General features: G+C 42.4%; 1 protein-coding gene across 13 annotated transcripts in view; it reads left to right on the top strand.

The window, feature by feature from the left end:
- The window catches only part of cacna2d2a (calcium channel, voltage-dependent, alpha 2/delta subunit 2a), a 909486-nt gene that overhangs the window by 771439 nt on the left and 114297 nt on the right, over positions 1-23750 (top strand). For all 13 annotated transcript variants that reach the window (XM_059944500.1, XM_059944501.1, XM_059944510.1 and 10 more), the window contains 4 exons: positions 2356-2430; positions 3406-3477; positions 14206-14277; positions 20488-20549. In XM_059944500.1, coding sequence (XP_059800483.1) covers positions 2356-2430; positions 3406-3477; positions 14206-14277; positions 20488-20549 — 281 coding nt within the window. The remainder of the gene's footprint in view (positions 1-2355; positions 2431-3405; positions 3478-14205; positions 14278-20487; positions 20550-23750) is intronic.

Genomic DNA, 23750 nt, shown 5'->3' with positions numbered 1-23750 from the left:
ATCTCAAATAATAATTAGGCAGCCTACAGTGAGGAAGTCATCTCTCTGACACAGTGGTGTCAAGAAAACAACCTCTCCCTCAGTGTCGCAAAAACAAAGGAGCTGGTTGTGGACTATGGGAGGAATGGAGGCAGGCTAACTCCTAATGATATCAATGGATCCGGGGTTGAGAGGGTGAACAGCATTAAGTTTCTTGGCATAAATATCACCGAGGATCTCACATGGTCTATACATACTAACTGTGTGATGAAAAGGGCATAACAGCACCCCTTTAAGCTCAGACTGTTGAAGAAATTTCGTATGGGTCCCTAAACCTTAAGAACTTTCTAAAGGGGCACAGTTGAAAGCATCCTGACTGGCTGCATCATTATGGGAACTGTACTTCCCTCAATCGCAGGACACTGCAGAGAGTGGTGGGAACTTCCCAATATTCAAGACATTTACAAAGACAGGTGTGTCAAAAGGGTCCAAAGAATTATTGGGGACCTGAGACACCCCAACCACAAACTGTTCCAGCTGCTGCCATCCAGGAAATGGTACCGCAACATAAAAGCCAGGACCAACAGGCTCCGGGACAGCTTCTTCCACCAGGCCATCAAACTGATTAATTCACACTGATACAATTGTATTTCTATATTATATTGACTCTCCTGTTATACAGGCTATTTATTACAAATTGCTATAAATTTTACATTGCACATTTAGATAGAGACATAACATAAAGGTTTTTACTCCTCATGTATGTGAAGGATGTAAGGAATAAAGCCAATTCAATTCAGCTGACTGGATTTAAGTGTATTACTGCTGTGGCTCTGTGTTCCAAGATGGCACCACTATTGAAATCATCATCTGTGCTAGATTTTTATCACTTCTTGAACAGCACTGACAAAGGGATATCAGAAAGATAAGAAATTGAATTGGGGCAGAAATAGCAAAAGATGTAAGAACTGAATTACAGGTAGTCCCCGAGTTACGAACGTCCAACTTATGGATTACTCGTACTTATGAACTGAGGAAGGCGAACGCCATCTGCCATTTTAAGTCAGATCGCGACACCGTCCAACATTTTAAGTCGTTGCCATCGACACTGTGTTGAGTGTTTAACTTTGTATTTGGCTTGAATTTTTCTTAGTAAGATTCACCCTGACCCCCCCCCACCCCCGTTCCGGTCGGCTGGTGGCGCAGTGAGATCAGCGCCTGGCTGGAGAATGGATGTTTCCGAGTTCGATCCAGTGACAGACTGCTCCTGTGCTGGGTTGATGTCGATCCAGTGACTCCCGTACCATCCGTGCCTGGTTGATGTCGAGCTCGCAACTCGACCTCGTAAAAAAAAACACTGCCACCTCCAGTTAAAATCCCATACGGAATATTGTGGAGGATCAAATACCCAAACCCCGCACAGCCCCCACTTGTCCCATTTAGCCTGTCTCAGTGCGGTGGTCGTTAGGACCCAGCGAACCTCAGGAGCTGGTGCAGCTCGGGACCCGCCGCCCACAGTGTTTCTGTTCCATTGACGGGAAGCGATCGCGATTGAAAATAAGGTGGAACTAGTAAAGCGTTTGGAAAGGGGTGAAACGCCATCGGTCATTGGAAAAGTATTAGGCTACAGTCGGTCAATGATCGGAACAATTTTAAAGGATAACAGATAAAGTGAGAATAATGGAGCATGTGAAAAGTCCTGCCCCAATGAAAGCTACAATTATTACTAAGCAACACAATGGTTTAATTATTGGAATACATACGTTTCTGAAGTGTTTTATATGCACAGAAAGGTAAAATATATACTATATAGTAAGACAAACGTCTCATGAACTGATGCTAAATAATACTGGATGTACTTGTTCCGACATAGTGCCAATCCAACTTAAAGACGGACTCGGGAATGGAACTGGTACATAATCCAGGGACTGCCTGTATTGTTTGTTTCACACATTTGTGCTCACTTCAGGGATGAGAAGTTAGAGTGCAATTGAACAAGGCAAAACAAGATTAATCATGTTCTCATCTCAACGAGGCAAAGGGAGAGAAACCGTGTGGGTTTCCTCTGGGTGCTGCAGTTTCCTCCCACATTCCAAAGATATGCGATTAGGGTTAGTGAGCTGTGCACATGCTAGGTTGACACTGGAAACGTGGCAACACTGGTGGGCTGCTCAGCACATCCTCACTGAAGAGATTTGATGCAAATGATCCATTTCATTGTATGTTCCGATGTACATGTGACAAATGACACTAATCTACTCTGATTTCTGTTGCCTCCCTTTGAAACTTACAAGCAAGTCATCTGCTGTGAGGTTTTTTGCAATGGCCTATCTGCAAGAGATTCCTGTTAATGTTTCCACTGTTTTCTCTCCACAGTTAGGTGGCAATGGGTACTTTTTTGCCATTGATCCAAATGGGTATGTACTGTTTCATCCCAACCTACAGCCAAAGGTAAGCAACCTAAGCAGATTCCTCTTGTTTGCCAATCTGTGTAATCATCCTTCTGCTCAGGTTGCCATGTAACACTCAAATACTGTGCAATTATTCACTGAAAGAGTCCTTGTTTGATTATATTAGCAATATTTAGGCAGGCAGATGAACAAGTAGAGAATGGATGGATATAGAGCATGTGCAGGCAGAGGGGATTAATCTGATATCATGGCTGACATGGAGATAATTGGCTGAAGAGGTTCACTGTTCTATGTTCAGTGTCCTCTAGTTTTGAAGGTCCTCCCATGTACCTTACTAACAGATTCCAAATCTGGTGGTAACATCCTAAACTGATAATGATGAGGAACTGTTGGGTGCGGGTTCAGCATCAACAATTAGCCCCACAGCTGGAGTAAATTATTACAATAGTTAGTCAAAGGTATGAGCAGGCACTGTGAAACTGAAGTTACTGTCTTTGTGAATGGTGCTCCTTAGTGTTTCCCAGATCTGCTGTAGCCAAACACCCAAAATGGATTAAAGGAGTGTTCAAATCCATGAGCTATGGCCAAGACACTGAGTCATAAATATATAGAATCATAAACTTGTGCATCTGAGAAACTGGCCCTTCAGCCCAACTCATTCATGATGACCATGGTGTCTACCCGAGTGATTCCCATTTGCCTACATTTGGCCCAGATCCCTCTAATTTTGTTTTCCATCCTTGTCCCTGTCCAAATCTCTTTTAATCATTGTAATTGTAATCACTTCTACTATTTCCTCTGGCTGCTCATTCCATATTCACACCACCCTCTGTGTGAAAATCTATGTCTTTCCTGTCTCACCCTGAATCAATGCCCTCTAGTTTTAGGCTTCCTACTCTTGGGGAAAAGACTGACATCCTAAACATTGAAAGCTGCACACTGGGGAATTGTCTACTTTTCAATTTCTCTGATGGGTATGGTACTGTCCACGTGTTTCTAATTATTTCCCCTCTAGATTATAAACTTCCAAGAGCCGGTAACTCTGGACTTTCTGGATGCTGAACTGGAGGATGAAAACAAGGAATGGGTAAGAAGTGAAGGAGGAAAAGAATGTAACAAGATGTAAGGATAAAGTTGGGTGCTGATTCATTCTCCAGCTAGCATCATCTCATGGAGAGAGTCAGATAAACATTATTCCTTCAAATAAAGTATGCTTGAGGCATTAGAAATCTCTATTTTCAACTGTTTCTGAGCATTGGTGTTGGTGCTGAAATGGTTGCCACAAGAGGACACAGGTTTAAGGTGCTGGGGAGCAGGTACAGAGGAGATGTCAAGGGTAGGTTTTTTACTCAGAGAGTGGTGAGTGCTGCTATGGGCTGCCGGCCATATGGTCTTTTAAGTGACTTTTAGATAGAGCTTGAAAAAGTAGAGGGCTATTGGCAAGTCTGGTAATTTCTAAGGTAGGGACATGTTTGGCACAGCTTTATGGTCCAAAAGGCCTGTATTGTGCTGTAGATATTCTAGGTTTCTAAGTTTCTATTTCCAGGGAACAACAATATTTTCCAAAATTGATCTGCGCAATGCTTACTATCTGATTTGCATAAGAGAAGCAGATAAGTGGAAAATGGTATTCAGCACCTCTAATGGCCACTATGAATACATGGTGGTGCCTTTTGGTCTGGCCAGTGCCCCCGCTGTATTCCAACCTTTGGTTAATGATGTGTTCATGGACACGTTGAACCAGTTCATGTATTTAGATGACATCATTATCTATTCCCACTCTCATGAAGAGCATGTCCAGCATGTCCAGAGAGTACTCAGACACCTTTTTGTAAATAACCTGTGCTGCCCACTTCATTGCCCTCCCCAAACTCCCATCGGCTCGAGATGCTGCCACACTCGTGGTTCAACATGTGTTCAGGCTCCATGGCTTTCCTCAAGACATAGTGTCTGATTGTTCACTTCCCGCTTTTGGAAGGCTTTCTGCTGTCCTGTAGGAACCATGGCCATACTCTCGCCTGGCTTCCACCCCCAATCCAATGGCCAGACTGAGAGAGGGAACCAGGAGTTGGAGACAACCCTGCGCTGTCTTGCCTCTTCCAACCCCATGTCCTGGAGCTCCCAATTGGTTTGGGCAGAGATCACCCACAATAACCTCCAGTTGTCCTCCACCGGTCTGCCTCCCTTTGAATGCCAGAAGGGATTCCAGACCCTGCTCTTCCCTGATCAGGAGATCGATGTAGGATTCCTGCTGCTGAACAGCTGATCCAGCGTTACAAGCGCACCTGGAGACGAGCCAGGGCTTCTCTGCTGTGTGCCCAGAAACAGCGTTCCCGGCAGGCTGATCGGCTTGTCGTTGTAGTGCTTGTTGAGACTTGGACAGAGCACAGCAACACTTCGCTGCTGCTTTGCATCAGCATTACCTGAGAAATTGGACTTTTGATTCAACTGACTCTGAAGACTAGCAGTGTTCTTTTCAGCCGTAGTGTAGGCTTTGTTTTCTATTTGAGAGTTTTAGTTAACGGCCCTGTTTGGCCTAGTGTTTATTGTTTTCTTTTCCCTTTAATACTGTTCGTATTAAAGTCTGTGAATTATCGACCTGCTTCAGTGTCTCTCGCTCTGCACTTGGGCCATATCCAAACCCGGTAACAATGACATAGCTTTATAGAGCAACTTATGGTTGAGCTCAGTAGGGGATCAAATTTTTGGATTGGGTGTTGTGCAATGAACCAGAATTGATTAGAGAACTTAAGGTAAAGGAACCCCTAGGAGAAAGTGATTGAATTCTCTGTGAAGTTTGAGGAGAAGCTAATGTCAGATTTATCAGTATTACAGTGGAGTAAAGGGAATTAGAGGCTTGAGAGAGGAGCTGGAAAGAACACTGGCAGGAATGACGACAGAGAGCAATGCCTGAAATTTCTGGGAACAATTCAGAAGGTGCAGGATGTACACACCCCAAAGAGGAAGAAATATTCTAAAGTCAAGATGACACAACCATGTCTAACAACAGAAGTCAAACCCACCCTAAAACCCAAAGAGAGGGCATATAATAGAGCAAAAATTAGTGGGAAGTTAGAGGATTGGGAAGCTTTTAAAAACCAACAGAAGGAACTAAAAGAGTCATTATGAAGAAAAAGATGGGATACGAAGGTAAGCTGATCGATGGTATTAAAGAGGACCCCAGAAGTTTCTTCAGATACATAAAGTGTAAAAGAGAGGTGAGAGTAAATATCGGACTGCTGGAAAATGATACTGGAGAGGTAGTAATGGTGGATGGACTGAAATACTTTGCATCAGTCTTCACTGTGAAGACACTAAGAGTATGCCAGAAGTTCAAGAGCGTCAGGGAGCAGAAGTGAGTGTGGTTGCTATTACTAGAGAGAAAGTTCTTGGGAAACTGAAAGGTCCAAAGACAGTTAAGTCCCCTGGACCGATCGGTACACACCCGAGACTTCTGAAGGAGATGGCTGAAGGGATTGTGGAGACATCTGTAATTATCTTATAAGAGTCAATTGATTCTGGCATGGTTTCAGAGAAATGGAAAATTGTAAATGTTATTCTGCTCTTCAAGAAAGGGGCAGAAGAAAGGACATTATAGGCCAAGTAATCTTATCTCAGTGGTTGGGAACATGCTGGAGTCAATTATTAAGGATGTGGTTTTGGGGTACTTGGAGGTAGATGATAAAATAGGCCGTAGTCAGCATGGATTCCTTAAGGGAAAGTCTTGTCTGACAAATCTGTTGAAATTCTTTGAAGAAACAATGAGCAATAGACAAAGGAGAATTGGTGGATGTTCAGGAGACATTTGACAAGGTGCCACATATGAAGCTGCTTAACAAGTTAATAGCCCATAGTATTACAGAAAAGATTCTGGCATAGATAAAGCATTGGCTGATTGGCACAAGGTAAAGAGTGGAGCCTTTTCTGGTTGGCTGCTGGTGGCTAGTGGTGTTCCACAGGAATCTGTGTTGGGATTGCTTCTCTTTACATTATATGTCAATAACTTGGATGATGGGATTGATGGCTTTATGGCTAAATTTGCAGATCATGTGAAGATAGATGGAGGGGCAGGAAGTTTTGAGGAAGTAGAGAGGCTGCAGAAGGGTTTGTTTGTAATATACATAAATGATCTGGATGATAGGGTGGTAAATTGGATTAGTAAGTATGCCGATGATACTAAGGTAGGAGGTGTTGTGGATAATGAGGTGGGTTTTCAAAGCTTGCAGGGAGATTTATGCCAGTTAGAAGAATGGGCTGAACATTGGCAGATGGAGTTTAATGCTGAGAAGTGTGAGGTTCTACATTTTCGCAGGAATAATTGAAATAGAACATACAGGGTAAATGGTAGGGCATTGAGGAATGCAGTGGAGCAGAGAGATCTAGGAATAACAGTGCATAGTTCCCTGAAGGTGGAGTCTCATGTAGATAGGGTGGTGAAGAAGGCTTTTGGAATGCTGGCCTTTATAAATCAGAGCATTGAGTACAGAAGTTGGGATGTAATGTTAAAATTGTACAAGGCATTGGTAAGGCCAAATTTGGAATATTGTGTACATTTCTGGTCACTGAATTATAGGAAAGATATCAATAAATTAGAGAGAGTGCAGAGACGATTTACTAGGATGTTACCTAGGTTTCAGCACTTAAGTTACAGAGAAAGGTTGAACAAGTTAGGTCTCTATTCATTGGAGCGTAGAAGGTTGAGGGGGGATTTGATCGAGGTATTTAAAATTTTGTGAGGGATAGATAGAGTTGACGTGAATAGGCTGTTTCCATTGAGATTCAAACGAGATTCAAACGAGAGGACATGATTTGAGAGTTAGGGGGCAGAAGTTTAAGGGAAACACAAGGGGGTATTTCTTTACTCAGAGAGTGATAGCTGTGTGGAATGAGCTTCCTGTAGAAGTAGTAGAGGCCAGTTCAGTTGTGTCATTTGTAAAATTGGATAGGTATATGGACAGGAAAGGAGTGGAGAGTTATGGGCTGAGTGCGGGTAGGTGGGACTAGGTGAGATTAAGAGTTCGGCACGGACTAGGAGGGCCGAGATGGCCTGTTTCCATGCTGTGATTGTTATATGGTTATATGGATAGATTAGGAGAATGGGTAAAGAAGTGGCAGATGGAATACAGTGTTGGGAAGTGGATGGTCATGCACTTTGGTAGAAGAAATGAAAGCAAAGACTATTTTCTAAATGGAGAAAAAAATCAAAAATCTAAAATGTAAAGGGACTTGGGATTCTTTGTGCAGGATTCCCTAAAGGTTAATTTGCAGATTGAGTCATTAGGAAGAAGCCAAATGCAACCTTAGCGTTCATTTCAAGAAGACTAAAATATAAAAACAAGGTCGAAGCTTTACAAAGTACTGGGTGAGGCCTCACTTGTATTGTGAACAGTTTTAGACCATAAGACATTGGAGCATAATTAGGTCATCCAACCCATTGAGTCCACTCCGCCATTTCATCATGGCTGATCGGATCCCATTCAACCCCTACACCTGCCCTCTCATCATATCCCTTGTTGCCCCGAACGATCAGGAATCTATCAACTTCTGCTTTGAATATACCCACGGACTTGGTTTCCACCGCAGTCTGCAGCAGAGCATTCCACAGGTTCAACACTCTATGGCTAAAATAAGTTTCTCCTTACTTCTGTTCTGTAAGGTCAGCACCCAGGTTTGAGATCTGAGAAAGGATGTTCTGACATCAGAGAGGGTTCAAAGCAGGTTCACAAAGATGATCCCGGGATTGAAAGGCTTGTCATATGAAGAACATTTGATGACTCTGGACCTCTACTCACTGGAGTTCAGAAGAATGAGGGGTGACCGCATTGAAATCTATCAAATGTTGAAAGGCATCAATAGAGTGAATGTGAAGAGTGTGTTTCCTATGGTGGGAGAGTCTAAGTCCAAAGGACACAGCCTCCGAATAGAGGGGTGTCCTTTTAGAATGGAGATGAGGAGAAATTTCTTTAGCCAGAGAGTGGTGAATCTGTGGAATTTGTTGTCACAGGCAGCTATGAAGGCCAAATACACAAATGTTTGTATTTAAGGCAGACGTTGATAGATTCTTGATTAGTCAGGGCGTGAAGAGATAGAAGGAGAAGGTAGATTGGCAGACGTGATGGGCGAAATGGCATAATTCTGCTCCTCTGTCTTATGCTATGTAACTTGTACCATCTTGTGTGAGGCATCTGCTCCATGGGAAAAAAATCTCACCCTCTATCTAGTTATCTGCTCATAATTTTGGGAAACCAAATCCAGCCTATGCAATCTCTCTTTATAATTGAAATGTTCCACTTTAGGCAACGTCCTGGTGAATCTGCTCTGCATTCTTTCCAGCATAATCACATCCTTTTCTCAACTAGTATTACACACAATATTCCAAGTGTGGCAAACCAGTGTTCTAACACAACATCACAATCAAAGATGTGGCTGTTGGAGGCATCACCTATGCCTTCTTCATGCCTCTTTATCAGTGCTGCAACTTTAAGGGATTCATGGACATGCCCTGAGGGTTTTCTTCATTAATAATCCCCAGGGCACTACCATTTTTTGGTGTAAGTTTTACTCTTGTTTAGAACATAGCACAGGAACAGGCCCTTCTGCTCTCGATATCTGTGCCAAAATCAGTAATGAATTAAACTAGTTCTCTTCTATCTGTACATGATCCATATCCCTCTATCCCTGCATATTCATGTGACCGTCTAACAGCCTCTTAAACTCCACTTTTGTATCTGCTTCCACCACTCCCCCTGCAACATATTTTGGACACATGCTGCTCCCAGTAAAAATGCTTGCCCCACACATCCACTTTAAACTTGCCTCTCTCTTCTTAGATGCATGTCCTGTACTACTTGACATTTCTACCCTGAAAACCTCTGCATCCTATCACCAAGCCAATTTTGCATCCACTTTGCCATCCTGTTCTGGGTCCCAGGGCTCAAAACTAACGGACCAGCCTATTATGCAGAATCTTATCGAAGGCCTTACTAAAGTCACTGTCGATACCGCTGTACTGTTGGGTGAGGTTAGTGCAAGTTGGTTCATCTGGTTTTATTCTCTTTGTACTTTAACTGTCAGAACGTTTGGAAATGGCCTAGGTGTGGAGAGAGAGAGAGAGAGACACTGAGCAGGTTGACAGTTCAGTAACTTTAATGAGAGCTGTTGTAGAATTTGAAGGAAAAGAAAAACAATAAACACTAGGCCAGTAGGGCCATTAGCTAAAACTCTCCTACTGAAAGTTAAATGTCAACACTGCAGCTGGAAGCAATAGCTAATACTAAATGATTACTGCTCCTTTACAGCATCAGTCGAGATAGTAGTCCTCTTCCTCCAACAAGGAAGGGAGCAAAAACATTACTGTCCTTTGGATCAAGTCTTGTCAAGGCTACAATGAAAAGAAAGGAGTTAAAACTGCCATAATGAAACAGTAATTAGCTGGAACATGCATTTTCACAAGTGCAATTGCCAACTCTGTTGCTCAGCCTGCCCGCAGGTACATGTAGACCCTGCAGCAGAGTCTGTGCTTGAGACATTAAAATAGCCATTAGGATATAACATGGTGGCTTGCTGGGATATTTCAGTGGCATCTGCCCATCAAAACTTCTTCACCAGGATCTACTTAGTGCTTGTCAGCTCCTGCCTCACGCCTCCCTCTCTCTTCTTTATCCCCTTCGGAAGAGTTACACTCTCAATCTTGATGCAGGGTTTTGACCCAAAGTGCTGACAGTTCCCTCCCCCCACAGAAGCTGGGCTTGCTGAGTTCCTGCAGCATAATATTTGTTGCTTCTGAATCCAGTATTTGAAGTCTCTGCGTCTCCATTACAATTAAGTTGTCACTCCTTCCAATCCAATTCCCTGTCACGTCCTTCATCTCAATGCAGCCTCTAGGACTCACAGGCAATCTAACCACCCTTCTGCAGTCTGACCATCAACACTAAAAATAATTCATTTTCTAAAATTAGAAAGAGGTGACATAGGGTCAGAGAATGTTGAATCTTTGTGGTTGGAGTTAAGAAACTGCAAGAGTAGAAAAAAACATTATGGTTATCATATATAGACTTCCAAATAGTAGCCAAGATGTGGAATTGAGATTGCATGACACCAACCTTCCAATCCCCTTGCATATTGAAGTCTCCCATTACAATTGTGACATTGCCCTTATTACTTGTCATTTCTAGCTCCCATGCCAGGCAAACTGAAAGGTCTTAAGCTGGATAAGTCACCTGGACCGATGGACTACATCCCAGAGTCCTGAGAGAGATTGCTGAAAAGATAACAGATGAATTGGTCAGGATCTTTCAAGAATCACTTGATTCTGATGTAGTCCCGGAGGACTAGAAGATTGCAAATGTCACTCCACACTTTAGGAAGGCAAAAGAAAGGAAATGATATGCCAGCTAGACTAACCTCAGTGGTGGGGGAAGAGTTGGAGTCTATCATTAAGGAAGAGGTTTCAAGGTACATGGAGACCAATGATAACAAAGTCAAGTTCAGCATGGTTTCTGTAAAGGGAAATCTTGTCTGACCTTGAAATCTTGTTAGAGTTCTTCAAGGAAATAACAAGCAGGGAGGACAAAGAAGAGGCAGTGGACATCATTTACTTGGATTTTCAGAAGGTATCTGATAAGATGCCACACATAAGGCTGCTTAACAAGATAAAATCCTGTGGCGTTACATGAAAGATACTGGCATGGATAGAGGAATGGCTGACAGGCAAGAGGCAGTGAGTGGGAATAAAGGGGGCCTTTTCTGGTTGGCTGCCAGTGACAAGTGATGTTCCTCAGGGGTCAGTATTAGGACCACTACTTTTCACATTGTTTGTCAGTGATTTAGATAATGGAATTGGTGGCTTTGTGGCAAAGTTTGCGGATGACATGAAGACAGGTAGAGTGGTAGGTAGTGTTGAGGAAGCAATGCCATTGCCGCAGAACTTAGGCAAATTGGAGAATGGGCAAAAAGGTGACAGATGGAATACAGTGTTGGGAAATGTATGATAATGCATTTTGGTAAAAGGAACAATAATGCAGACTATTATTTAAATAGGAAGAGGGTTCAAACATCAGAGGTGCAGAGGAACTTAGGAGTCCTTGTGTAAGACTCCTAATAGGTTAAATTACAGGTTGAGTCTGTTGTAAAGAAGGCAAATATAATTTTGGCAGTTATTTCAAGGGGAGTAGAATATAAAAGTGAGGAGATAATGCTGAGGCTTTATAAGACACTGGTCAGGTCAAATTTGGAATGTTGTCAAAAGTTTTGGGCTGTATATCTCAGAAAGGATGTGTTGTTATTGGAGAGAATCCAGAGGAGGTTCATGACGATGATTCCAGGAATGAAGAGGTTAACATATGAAGAGCTTTTGGTAGCCTTGGGCCTGTACTCACTGGAATTTGGAAGAATGCAGCGGGATCTCACTGAAACCTGCGAAATGTTGAAAGGACTAGATAAGATGGATATGGATATGATGTGGGTATCCAGAACCAGAGGGCACAGCCTCAAAATTGAGGGGCATCCTTTTAGAACAGAGGCAAAGAGGAATTTCCTTAGGCAAAGAGTTGATCATTTCCTGATTGGTCAGGGCACCAAAAGATACGGCGAGAAGGCATGTGTATGGGGTTGAATGTGATTCAGGATCAGCCATGTTGGAATGGTGGAGCAGACTCGATGGGCTGAATGACCTAATTCTGCTCCTATATCTTATGGTCTTATGGTCTCAAGATTGTCATATTGTCACCTGATTGCATTTGATTTCTCCAGTGCAGAGTAGTCATATTGTGAAGAGCAAATGCAGCTCAATTAAAGGAAGTGAGGGTATTGAAGCTGCTGGGTCAACCCTGTGTCTCTGTTGCTTGCCACTTTTTGCTTCTGCTCTGAACTCCCTTCCCAGGACTGCTACATGAATGACAAAGCCACAGTAAGCAAGGACAGCCATTTTTTTTTTGTTTGTCTGGGTACATTACAACCTTCTAGGTTTAAGATTAAATTCAACAACTTTCAGACAGCTCCTGTTTTACATCTGTATCAGAACTGCCGTGAATTTGTCATATTATCTTCGCCTCTGTCTCCACGACATTGTTTGATATATTCCCGAAAACTCGTATTTTGCAGCTCTCATATTCCTTCACCGGTGTTTCCTCTCTCTCTCTGTCTCACCTTACAGCTCACCTTGCCATTTTCTCTCTTTCTAACATCACATATTAAATGATCAAGCATCTCACTCCACTAGTGCTCATCTCATGGTAACCTGACCTCACCATATCAGAAATATTCCCTTTGTACAATCAATCTTCCCCAACATTCTCCACTACTTAAAACTAACTTATTTCCTTTCTTTTGCAGTGCCAGTGGAGAAACTTCAGCCCGAGGCATTAATACCATTTTCCTTTGCACAGATGCTATCTGTGCTGTGTGTCTTCAGCATTTTTTTTTGATTTTCATATCAGGTTTCTAAGACCTGGAGTTCTTTGATTTTAATCTTTTGATTCTTGATTGGCCTTAGAGTCTTGGTAAGAAGGGATAGGTGTACCAATGAGTCCACATGGGCTCATTGGACAGCAATCCAGTCTCATTTACTGCCTGTGATCCCCATCTTCATATTTATTTATAGATACAATGCTCTCTGTACACAATATTTACAGTTTCAATTTATAATGGTCATCTCAATCCAGAATGCACTTAGGCCTCATGGTATTCACCTGTCCTGGAAATTCCCAGCTGTATCCACAGATGCTGCATCTCCAAGGACACAGATCACTGTGTCTTTAAAAACACCACCATTGCCATCTCTAGGACTATCCCTTTCAGAGGAACCTCATCCCATCTAGTCTTTCCTGTTGGTCAATATTTCTGTAGAAAGCTTACTTTATTCTTGCTCTGTCTCCAGTATTTCCTCTCTCTCTTATTAGAGATGCTCACAATTAGCACCCAAACGATCCCTTTCTTCTGAGACTGATGTCCACCAACTTTTCGTCATCTTTTCTAATCCTTTTTTGTACATCATCTCATTCTGAAATGCCTACTTCAAACTGTTGTTTGAGTGTTCTTCAGATTATACTTGTTTTTAGAGCACATTGATATTGGGGTCAATACTGACTGGTTTGGTGCAGCATCCCTTCACAACATACAAAACGACAGCAAACTGTCAGGTCAGCAGAAAAGGTCATTGGGTGCAGTCCACCATCACTGCAGGATTTGTATGTGTCCAGGACAAAGATGCATGCAGGAAAATTCCTTGTGGACACTAGCAATGCTGCGCTCTGCATTTTCCAAAAGCTTGCTTCTGAAAAGCACTATAGGGCAATTAAAACAGAATACTTAACATCATCTTAAAAGTTTCTTCCCCCAGTCATTTAATCTGATCTAGTTAGTCCTGCCCCCACCCCCTCTATTAGCCCATCACTACACTGGACTGTAAACATTTTAAACCACTTTTTGCAATGCTGTTTACATTGTAAATGCATTTACTAGTGTTTATGTATTTAAGCATATTTTATTCCCTATCCATATATGGGACCTCTATATTCGTATTGCTTTTTTAATTTTTTACCATTGTTGAATTTTTGTTGCTTTTTCTTGGTGCTTTTCCCAATCTGACCAACACAGCAAAGCAAATTCCTAATGCATGTAAACATACGTATATGGCTAAAAGAGTTGATCCTTGAAATGCTCACACTGATAGATTCAATCTGAACCAGTAGAGGGCCTCAGCACCAACAGCAACCAGTGCTCTCACTGACTAACAGCCGTTTCTAAAGAAAGGATCACAATTTCAAAAGGTTATACCTTTTCTTTTTCTTGTCCATGTTCATTTCTGTTTCTACAGATCCGGAGAAACATGATTGATAAGAAATATGGGAATATGACAATCCGAACTCTAACCAAGTCCCTGGATGAGGTAAGTAATCTAAGCATTCGAATGTAACTTTGTATTTTTTTTATAAACAGCGACAATGAGGAAGCAGGCTGGCCTTCTAATTAAACACCAACTAATTAAATATTCATGAAATAGTCTGATGTGATCCTGCAACATGGTATTGGTAAAGAGATGAATGCAAAGGTATAGACATTGAGACATCTGGCTGTGCTATTCTTTCCAACTAATGAAGGCTGAAATGTGGCACCTTCTCTGTAGTGGCATTCTAGTCTTTTGAGTTAGGAAGTTGTACATTGAAGGACTTGAGCATATGGCTGGCTAATCAGCATGGTGCTGTTGGAAGTAGCTTGCTTCAGATTCTCCCCGGTAGTGCAGGACAACCAAAAACGGACCATTTCCCACTGTCATTGCATAAACAACCGCTGATTTTTTAAACATAACTCAGAAACAAAGAATGTATTGATGTGTGAGATGTGATAAAGTGATAGACAAGCCAAATACCTTCTTGCTACACTGAGTATTGTCTTCATTGATTGAATCACAGGGGACCTTTACCACCAATGAAACTGAAAAACACTTCAAAGCAAAGCATGGGCCTCAAAAGCATCAGTATTTCATTTTGCAAATCTCTTTCTTAATAAAAGACAGCCCTTCCTTCTGGGAAAGAAGGTGAGCTGATAATACATAATATCTCCCCAAAACATATGAACAGGCTTAAGATATATTTTCCATTCATAAAGGGGACATGGATCGTCAGCTTCTTCATTCTGTCTTAATGAATATTCCTCCTCAGTGTTACTCCGGAGAAAATCCTGGTTGCTGAAGTGAAAAGGGGAACCAGTGGAAATGTTCATATTAACAGCAACAGGGTAACTGAATCATAATCATAATCAGGTTTATTATCACCGGCATGTACCATGGAATTGGTTAACTTAGCAGCAGCAGTTCAATAGAATACATAATATCAAAGAAGAAGAGAAAAAAATTAATAAATAAGTAACAGTATAGGTATTTGAATAGATTAAAAATCATGCAAAAACAAATAATATATATTAAAAAAGTGAGGTAGTGTTCACAGGTTTAGGAATCAGATGGCAGAGGGAAAGAACCTTTTCCTGAATCGTTGAGTGAGTGCCTTTAGGCTTCTGTACCTCCTACCTGATGGTAACAATGAGAAAAGGGCACTGGGTGCTGGAGATCTTTAATGATGGACACTGCCTTTCTGAGAAAACAGTCCTTGAAGATGTCCTGGGTGCTTTGTAGGCTAGTACCCAAGATGGAGCCAACTAAATTTCCAACCCTCTGTAGCTTCTTTCGGTCCTGAGCAGTAGCCATTCCCGCACCCCCCCCCCCACCCCCCATACCGGACAGTGATTCAGCCTGTCAGAATGCTCTCCATGGTACATCTACAGAAGTTTTTGGGTGTATTTGTTGACATACCAGATCTCTTCAAACCCCTAATGATGTCTAGCTGCTGTCTTGCCTTCTTTATAACTGCATCGATATGTTGGGGCCAGGTTGGGTCCTCAGAGACCTTGACACCCAGGAACTTGAAACCACTCACTCTCTCCATTTCTGATCCCTCTTATGAGGATTGGTTTGTGTTCCTTCATCTTCCCCTTTCTGAAGTCCACAATCAGCTCTTTCGTCTTACTGACATTGACTGCAAGTTTATTGCTGCGACACCACTCCACTAGTTGTTATATCTCACTCTATCTGAGATTCGATCAACAACTTGTCAACAAATTTATAGATGGTATTTGAACTTTAACTAGCCACACAGTCATGGGTATAGAGAGAGTAGAGCAGTGGGCTAAGCACACACTCCTGACATGCACTAGTGTTGATCGGCAACATCTGCATCAGTTGATCATTAATGTTAATTGCAGCCTTAAAGAACATTAAAATGGATAAATCCTCAGGGCATGACCTGACTTTGTGGGGCCAGTTGTATGTCTTGTCAAGGTGTTTGCTTCTTTATCAGCCATTGGTGAAGTTCCTGAAAATGGGAAGGCGACTAAGATCGTTCTGTAGTTTATGAAGGACAAGCCAGGAAACCACAGCTCAGTCAGTAGTGAGGAAATTAGTGGAGGGAATTCTGAGGGACAGAATCTACCAGCATTTGGATACGTAGAGTCTGATTAGGTGGTTTCAGCATGGCTTTGGGTGTAGAGAGTTGTGCCTGATGAACTTGATGAAGAGCTGTTGGGTATGATTTAAAATAATATGTCAAGGGGACAGGAATCAGTATGATAGAGCTGAGGATGAGCCAGCAGTTTTACAGGTAGCTGATGGATGTACCATGAATGTAAGGAAGGACAAGCTGATGATTGGGTACAAATGCAAACAGAGCAAATTGCTAAATTGCATAATAGAGGCAAAATTCAAAAGGATGCAGGACTGAAGGTGCTGTTTTTAAATGTGCACAGCATTCAGAATAAGGTGGCTAAACTCATGGCACAAGTAGAGATTGGTCAGTTTGACGTTGTGGGCATCACTGAGTCATGGCTGAAAGAAGCCTATAGTTACGAGTTTAACATCAAAGGATATACTTTATATCGAAAGGATAAGCAGGAAGGCAGAGGCTCTGTTGGTAAGAGATGAAATTACATCTTTAGAAAGGGGTGACAAAAGGTCAAAGAATGTTGAATCTTTGTGGGTGGAGTAAAGAAACTGAAAAGGTAAATAAAAACATTATGGTAATACATAGGCCTCTAAATAGTAGAGCAGATGTGGGGTTGAGATTGCAAAGGGAACTGGAAAAGACATGTACTAAGGGTAATAACTCAATTGTAATGGGGTTTTCACTATGAATGGGAATTGGGAAAATCAGGTTAGTGTGGCATCACAAGAGAGGAAATATGTAGAATGCAATGGCTTTTTTAGAGCAGCTTGTGCTTGAGCCTACTTGGGGAAAGGCTATCTTAGATCAGGTATTGTATAATAATCCAGATCTTGTTAGGGAGCTTAGCATAAAGGAACCCTTTGGAGGCAGTGATCATAATAACATTGAATTCATACTTCAATTTGAGAGGGAAAAGCATAAATTACATGTATCATTATTGCAATGGAATAAGGTGAATTACAGAGGCATTAGAGAGGAGCTTTCATAGGTGGGTATTGGTGGGGATAACAGCAGAGCAGAGATGGCTGAAGTTTCTGGGAATAGTTCACAAGGCACAGGATAGATATGTCTCATAGGGGAAGATGTTCTGAAATGGCAGGGGTAGGCAACTGTAGCTAACAAAGGAAATTAAGAACTGCATAAAAGCCAAGGAAAGGGCATATAAGGTAGCAAAAGTGCATGGGAAGTTAGATGATTGGGAAGCTTTTAAAATCCAACAAAAGGCAACTTAACAAGCTATAAGAAGGGAAAAGATTAAATATGAGGGCATATTAGCCAATAATATAAAGCAGGATAATAATTTTTTTCAGTTATTTAAAGAGTAAAAGGGAGGGGAGAGTTGATATTGGACCACTGAAAAATGATACTGGTGAGGTAGTAATGGGGGACAAAGAAGCAGCAGATGAACTTAATGGGTACTTTACATGTTTCTTCACTGTGGAAAATATAGCAGTGTACCAGAGGTCCATGGGTGTCAGAGAGCAGGAGTGAGTGCCATTGCTATTACTTCGTAAAAAGGAAAAAGTGCTAGGCAAACTGAAAGGTCTTAAGGTGGATAAGTCACCTGGACCAGATCCCAGACTACATCCCAGAGTCCTGAAGGAGGTTGCTGAAGAGATAACTGATGCATTGGTCATGATCTTTCAAGAATCACTTGATTCTGGCATGGTCCCGGAGGACTGGAAAATTGCAAATTTCACAATGCTTGTCAATGATTTGGATAATGGAATAGAATGCTTTGTGGCAAAGTTTGCGAATGATATGAAGATAAGTGATAGAAGTGATATGAAGTAGGTAGCTGAGGAAGCAATGTGATTGCAGCCAGACTAAATTGGAAGAATGCACAAAGAAGTGACAGAGGGAATAGTGTTGGGAAATGTTATGTTAATGCACTTTGGTAAAAGGAACAATAGTATGGGCTGTTACCTAAATGGGGAAAAAGTTCAAACATTAGAGGTGCAGAGAGACTTGGGAGTCCTTGTGCAAGACCCTTAGAAGGTTAATTTACAGGTTCCAAGGTCCAAGTTAATGTCAGAGAACTGTATACAATATACATCCTGAAATGCTTTTTCTTCGCAAACATCCACAAACAGGTTCCCCTTGTCCTCACCTACCACCCCACCAGCCTCCGGGTCCAACGTATAATTCTCCGTAACTTCCACCACCTCCAACAGGATCCCACTACCAAGCACATCTTTCCCTCCCCCCTTCTTTCTGCTTTCTGTAGGGATCACTCCCTACACGACTCACTTGTCCATTTGTCCCCACATCCCTTCCCACCGATCTCCCTCCTGGCACTTATCCTTGTAAGTGGAACAAGTTCTACACCTGCCCTTACATTTCCTCCCTCACCACCATTCAGGGCCCCAGACAGTCCTTCCAGATGAGGCAACACTTCACCTGTGAGTCGGCTGGTGTGGTATACTGCGTCCAGTGCTCCCGGTGTGGCCTTTTCTATATTGGTGAGACCCGACGCAGACTGGGAGACCGTTTTGCTGAACACCTACGCTTGGTCCGCCAGAGAAAGCAGGATCTCCCAGTGGCCACATATTTTAATTCCACATCCCATTCCCATTCTGATATGTCTATCCATGGCCTCCTCTACTGTCAAGATGAATCCACACTCAGGTTGGAGGAACACCACCTTATATACTGGCTGGGTAGCCTCCAACCTGATGGCATGAACATTGACTTCTCTAACTTCCGTTAATGCCCCTCCTCCCCTCCTTACCCCATCCCTGATATATTTAGTTTTTTTTCCCCCTCCTCCTTCTTTTTCTCTCTTGCTGCCCATCACTCTGCCTGCTCTCCATCTCCCTCTGGTGCTCCCCTCCCCCTTTCTTTCTCCCTAGGCCTCCCGTCCCATGATCCTTACCCATCTCCAGCTCTGTATTCCTTTTGCCAATCACCTTTCCAGCTCTCAGCTTCACCCCTGCCCCTCATGTCTTCTCCTATCATTTCACATTTCCCACTCCCCCTCCTACTTTCAAATCTCTTACTATCTTTCTTTTCAGTTAGTCCTGACCAAGGGTCTCGGCCCAAAATGTCGACAGTGCTTCTTCCTATAGATGCTGCCTGATCTGCTGTGTTCCACCAGCATTTTGTGTGTGGTGCTTGAAATTCCAGCATCTTCAGATTTCCTTGTGTTTGCACAAAAACAGAGAAGTGCCCCAAAGAATGAACGACAGTTAAACATGGACCAAACTACCCCCCCCCCCACAGCTCCCCTCCCTCCCACACGTAAGCAGCAGCGAACAACAATCCTCTCTCCCCACTGGCAAAAAAAGCAAGCATTGGCACCATCACCAAGCACTCAAGGCCTTCCTCAGTCAAGGCATCAAGTAAGATGATGGGTCATTATATTGCAGTTGTGTAAGTCATTGCTGAGGCCGTACTTTGAGAACTGTGTGCAAATTTGACAACACTGTTATAGAAATGACATAATTAAACTGGAAAGAATGTAGAAACAATTTAGAGGGCCTGAGTTAGAGGGAGAGGCTGGCCAGGTCTTCATTCCTTGGAGTATAGGAGAATAAGGGTAGCCTTATAGAGCTTTATAAAATCATGAGGAGTATAGATAAAGAGGACATTGACTGTCTTTTCCACAGAGTATGGGAATCCAAAACTAGATTTAGGATGAGAGGAGAAAGATTGAAAAGGGACCAGAGGAGCAACTTCTTCACATTGATCCCAACACCAACCCCTGTGGAATGAGTTGCCAGAGGACGTGCTTGGGGCAAGTACTATTATTTAAGAAGCACTTGGATAGGTATGTGCAGGGTCAGGGCTAAAGAGATATGGACTGAACTCAACGACCTGTATCTGTGCCATATTGCTGTTTGAGTCTATAGCTCTTTATCTCTCACATGCAAAGAGCTGAAATCCAGGGAACTCCTTCAGATTTCTAATACTTTATATTCACTGATCTGTGAATGGAAACTATCAGAGTTGAGAGAAGTAGTCTACAATTTAAAACTTGGATGTCAGGCTAGCTCTTGGTGAAGAAACAAATTGCTCAAGTTAAATCCAGTGAATTACCAGTCAATCCTTTGAATACAGGTGCCTATCATATGAATACGAATAATTGGTACTCTTTCTTTTTTCAGAGATATATTGATGAAGTAGATAGGACATACACATGGATCCCAATTCAAACTGCTGATTACAGGTAATATGTTTGCCTCAATCCTTAACTCTGGAATTGTTACCTGCCCCAGCAGTATTACTTGGTGGCTGTTCCATTGTGGCCAAGGAGTGTAGGCCTGAGCTCTGATGCTGGGTATTTTGGTAGCATTGATCTCTCTATATCAGAGAACTACAGTATATCTTACTGCGAGGTTTGAGATTTATTAATATCTATTCTTATTAGGATTGACTCAAATGTTGTAAAATTGAGGAAAGGTAGGGCATGATTGCATACCCTGTCTTTGCTTCTCATTATTTTATAAAATCCTACCAGGTCTTCTATCAGCTTCTGCTGTTCCAGAGAAAACAACCTTAGATTATCCAACCTTTCCTTAGAGCATGTGCTCTTTAATCCAGGCTGCATCTGGTAAACTTCTTCTACACTCTCTCTGAAGCCTCTGTATCCTTCCTATAATAGGGACACCAGAATTGAATGCAATACCCTAAATACAACCTAAACAAAGTTTTATAAAAATTCAACGTAATTTCCTGATTCTTGAACTCAATACCTCAACTAATAAAGGCAAGCATGCAGTATGCCATCTTTACTACCCTGTCAATCTGTGCAGCCACTTTCAGGGACAAAATCCCTCTGCATATCATCACTGTTCAGGGTCCGACCATTAAATAGTGTGCTGTCACTTTACTGTCACTTGGTCACCCAAAGTGTAAATCTCACACTTGGCCATATTAAACTTCACCTACTACATCTGTAACTTATCTATATCCCACTGGCAATCTTTTACACTATCCACGACACTTTGTATCATCAGCTAATCTACAAAGCCACATTTTTATCCAAGTAATTTATGCAGCAGATGGACCTCCTGACAGAATAATTCCTATTGATCACTACCCTCTGTCAACCTCTCCCATTTGTCTCTTGGGTAAACTCATTCAGAATCAGGACACAGAGGATTCCAGCTTCTTAATCTTATGGATAATTCTACCATGTAGGAACTAGTCCATTGCTTTACTAAAAATCTATGTAGACAGCATCCACAGCTCAAATTACATCAATCATCCTCATCACCTCTTCAAAATAAGTCGAACTAGAAATGAAGACATGACTTAATGACTCAAAACCATGCTGTCTGTTCCTAATTAGGCCCTGCATAGATTGCCTTGGGATTCTCTTTAATCCTGCTTGGTAAGAGTTTGTCATGGCCCCTCCTTGCTCTCCAAATTCCCCTCCCGAGCCCTAGTCTAGTATCTTTATAATCCTCAAGGTCTCTTTTTGAGTTTAGCTTCCTCAACCTTACATTCGCTTCCTTATTCTTCCTGTAGTATAAATCTCCTCAGAGCAATTGCATATTTCATGTTTTCAAATTCTACATACAGGGTAGACGAGCCCCGCACCATGAACCCTTACAACATTAAGTGTCCAGCTTTGTCCCTCTATCGACTAAGCATAAGGGTGAAGAACTAAAGAGCATGGTTCAGTTAGTTAACGTAAAAATAAACAGATTTCAACCTATCTGTTTCATTACGTCATTGCCTTGCTCCTGCCTGTTCTTCCGTACTGATAGGTCATGACATCTCTCAGTCATTCCACTTTATGACCTGGTGCTCTGGCTACCATCCTCCTGCCGAACTAGTTTAAATCCTCCTAAGTAGCACCAACAAACTTCCCCACCAATTAAAGTGCAACGTGTCCCTCTTGTACAGGTCTAACCTGCCCCAGAAGTAGTTTCAGTGATGCAAGAACCTGATATCCTGCCCCCACACATTCTTCTGTTCTATCTATCTGTTCCTGCCCTGACTGACATGTGTCATCATGTGTCACCAAGTATGATCCAGACACCTTTGTCTGGAGTATGGGAGTATGACACCTTTGAAGTCCTGCTTTTCAGCCTCTTTCCTAACTTCCTATTCTCACTGCACAGGCCTTCATTTCCCTTTCTACCTATGTCATTGGTACCAATCTGCACCACAGCCTCTGGCTGCCTACTTTCCTGGTCAGAAGCTGCCTTGATGTAGGCATCTAAGGTGCAATACATTATAAGGCCATAAGACATAGAAATTATAAGATATAAGAAATTAGGTCACTCAGACCATCAATTCTGATCTGATTCCATTGTGGCTGATCCATCATCCCTCTCAACACCGTTCTCATGCCTTCGCCCTATGACTTCAGAAATCCTGGCACAGAACCTCCTGCCTCTCCCTCTAACATGCCTCCTATCAGTGTTGCCCTTTCTGGCTTCTCCCTGCCCATTGAGCCTCAGAGCCAGTCACAGTACCACTGACCTGACTGCCACTGCTAAGTCATGATAGGTGCCTCTCTGCACCCCCCCCCCACCCCCACCCCAATGAGCAATATCCAAATTAGCAAGTCTTAAGCATGAGAGTCTGCTGAAGATCTTGAGCAACACACATAAAATGCTGAAGGAACTCAGCAAAACTGCCTCTTGCTGATTTTCTCCAGCATTTCGTGTATGTTATCTAAAGTATACTTGTTGTTGAGGGGAATGACCACAGGGAGGCATGTACTATCTGCTTTTTCACTCTGTCTTTCCAGGCAGTCATCCAGTTATCTGCTGCCTGCATCTTAGGTGCAACTACCTTGCTAAAACTCTTATCTGTAATGCTCCCAGCTTCCCAGATGTTCCTAAGTATGTCCAGCTCCAGATAAATTTCCTTAATACAGTTAGTTGGAAACTGCAGCTTGTTGCACTTCCTATGCATAGGTGAAGTCACAGGACCTTTGCCCTAACTGACATCCCAGCTACTCTAATTGGATGAACAGGTCAAAGGAAAACCTTACCTGTTTTCTTCTCATCCTCCTCTCTCCAAAGCCTCACAAACCAGAGCCTTGGCACTTCTACTCAATACAGCACTTGCAACTCAAATCTTTCATGTATGACGAGGCCTTGCTTTTCCCTCCATTGAGGTGACTTCACGTAATGCACAAACCCTTTTACTGCCCACCATTGTGATCACTCAGACCATTGAAGCCCTTCTCTCGGTTAAGTCCATGTAACCCTATGCTGCCTACCATTAAATTGTCACTGCATTCGTTATCTTATTCCATGAAGTGGAGCAGAGACCTAAAGCATAGACTCTTGAAGAGACTTCAAAGTTCTGCCATGCAGGGGTCCTTGGGCATTGTGCAAAACAAAATGGCCCTATTGCAGTGATCTTCAACCACTGAGGAGATCAGGTAAGAAATAAACTGGAGAGA

Source organism: Hypanus sabinus, chromosome 19 (genome assembly GCF_030144855.1).
Source record: "Hypanus sabinus isolate sHypSab1 chromosome 19, sHypSab1.hap1, whole genome shotgun sequence".
NCBI lineage: Eukaryota > Metazoa > Chordata > Chondrichthyes > Myliobatiformes > Dasyatidae > Hypanus > Hypanus sabinus.
This window is presented reverse-complemented; position numbering and strand designations above follow the sequence as displayed.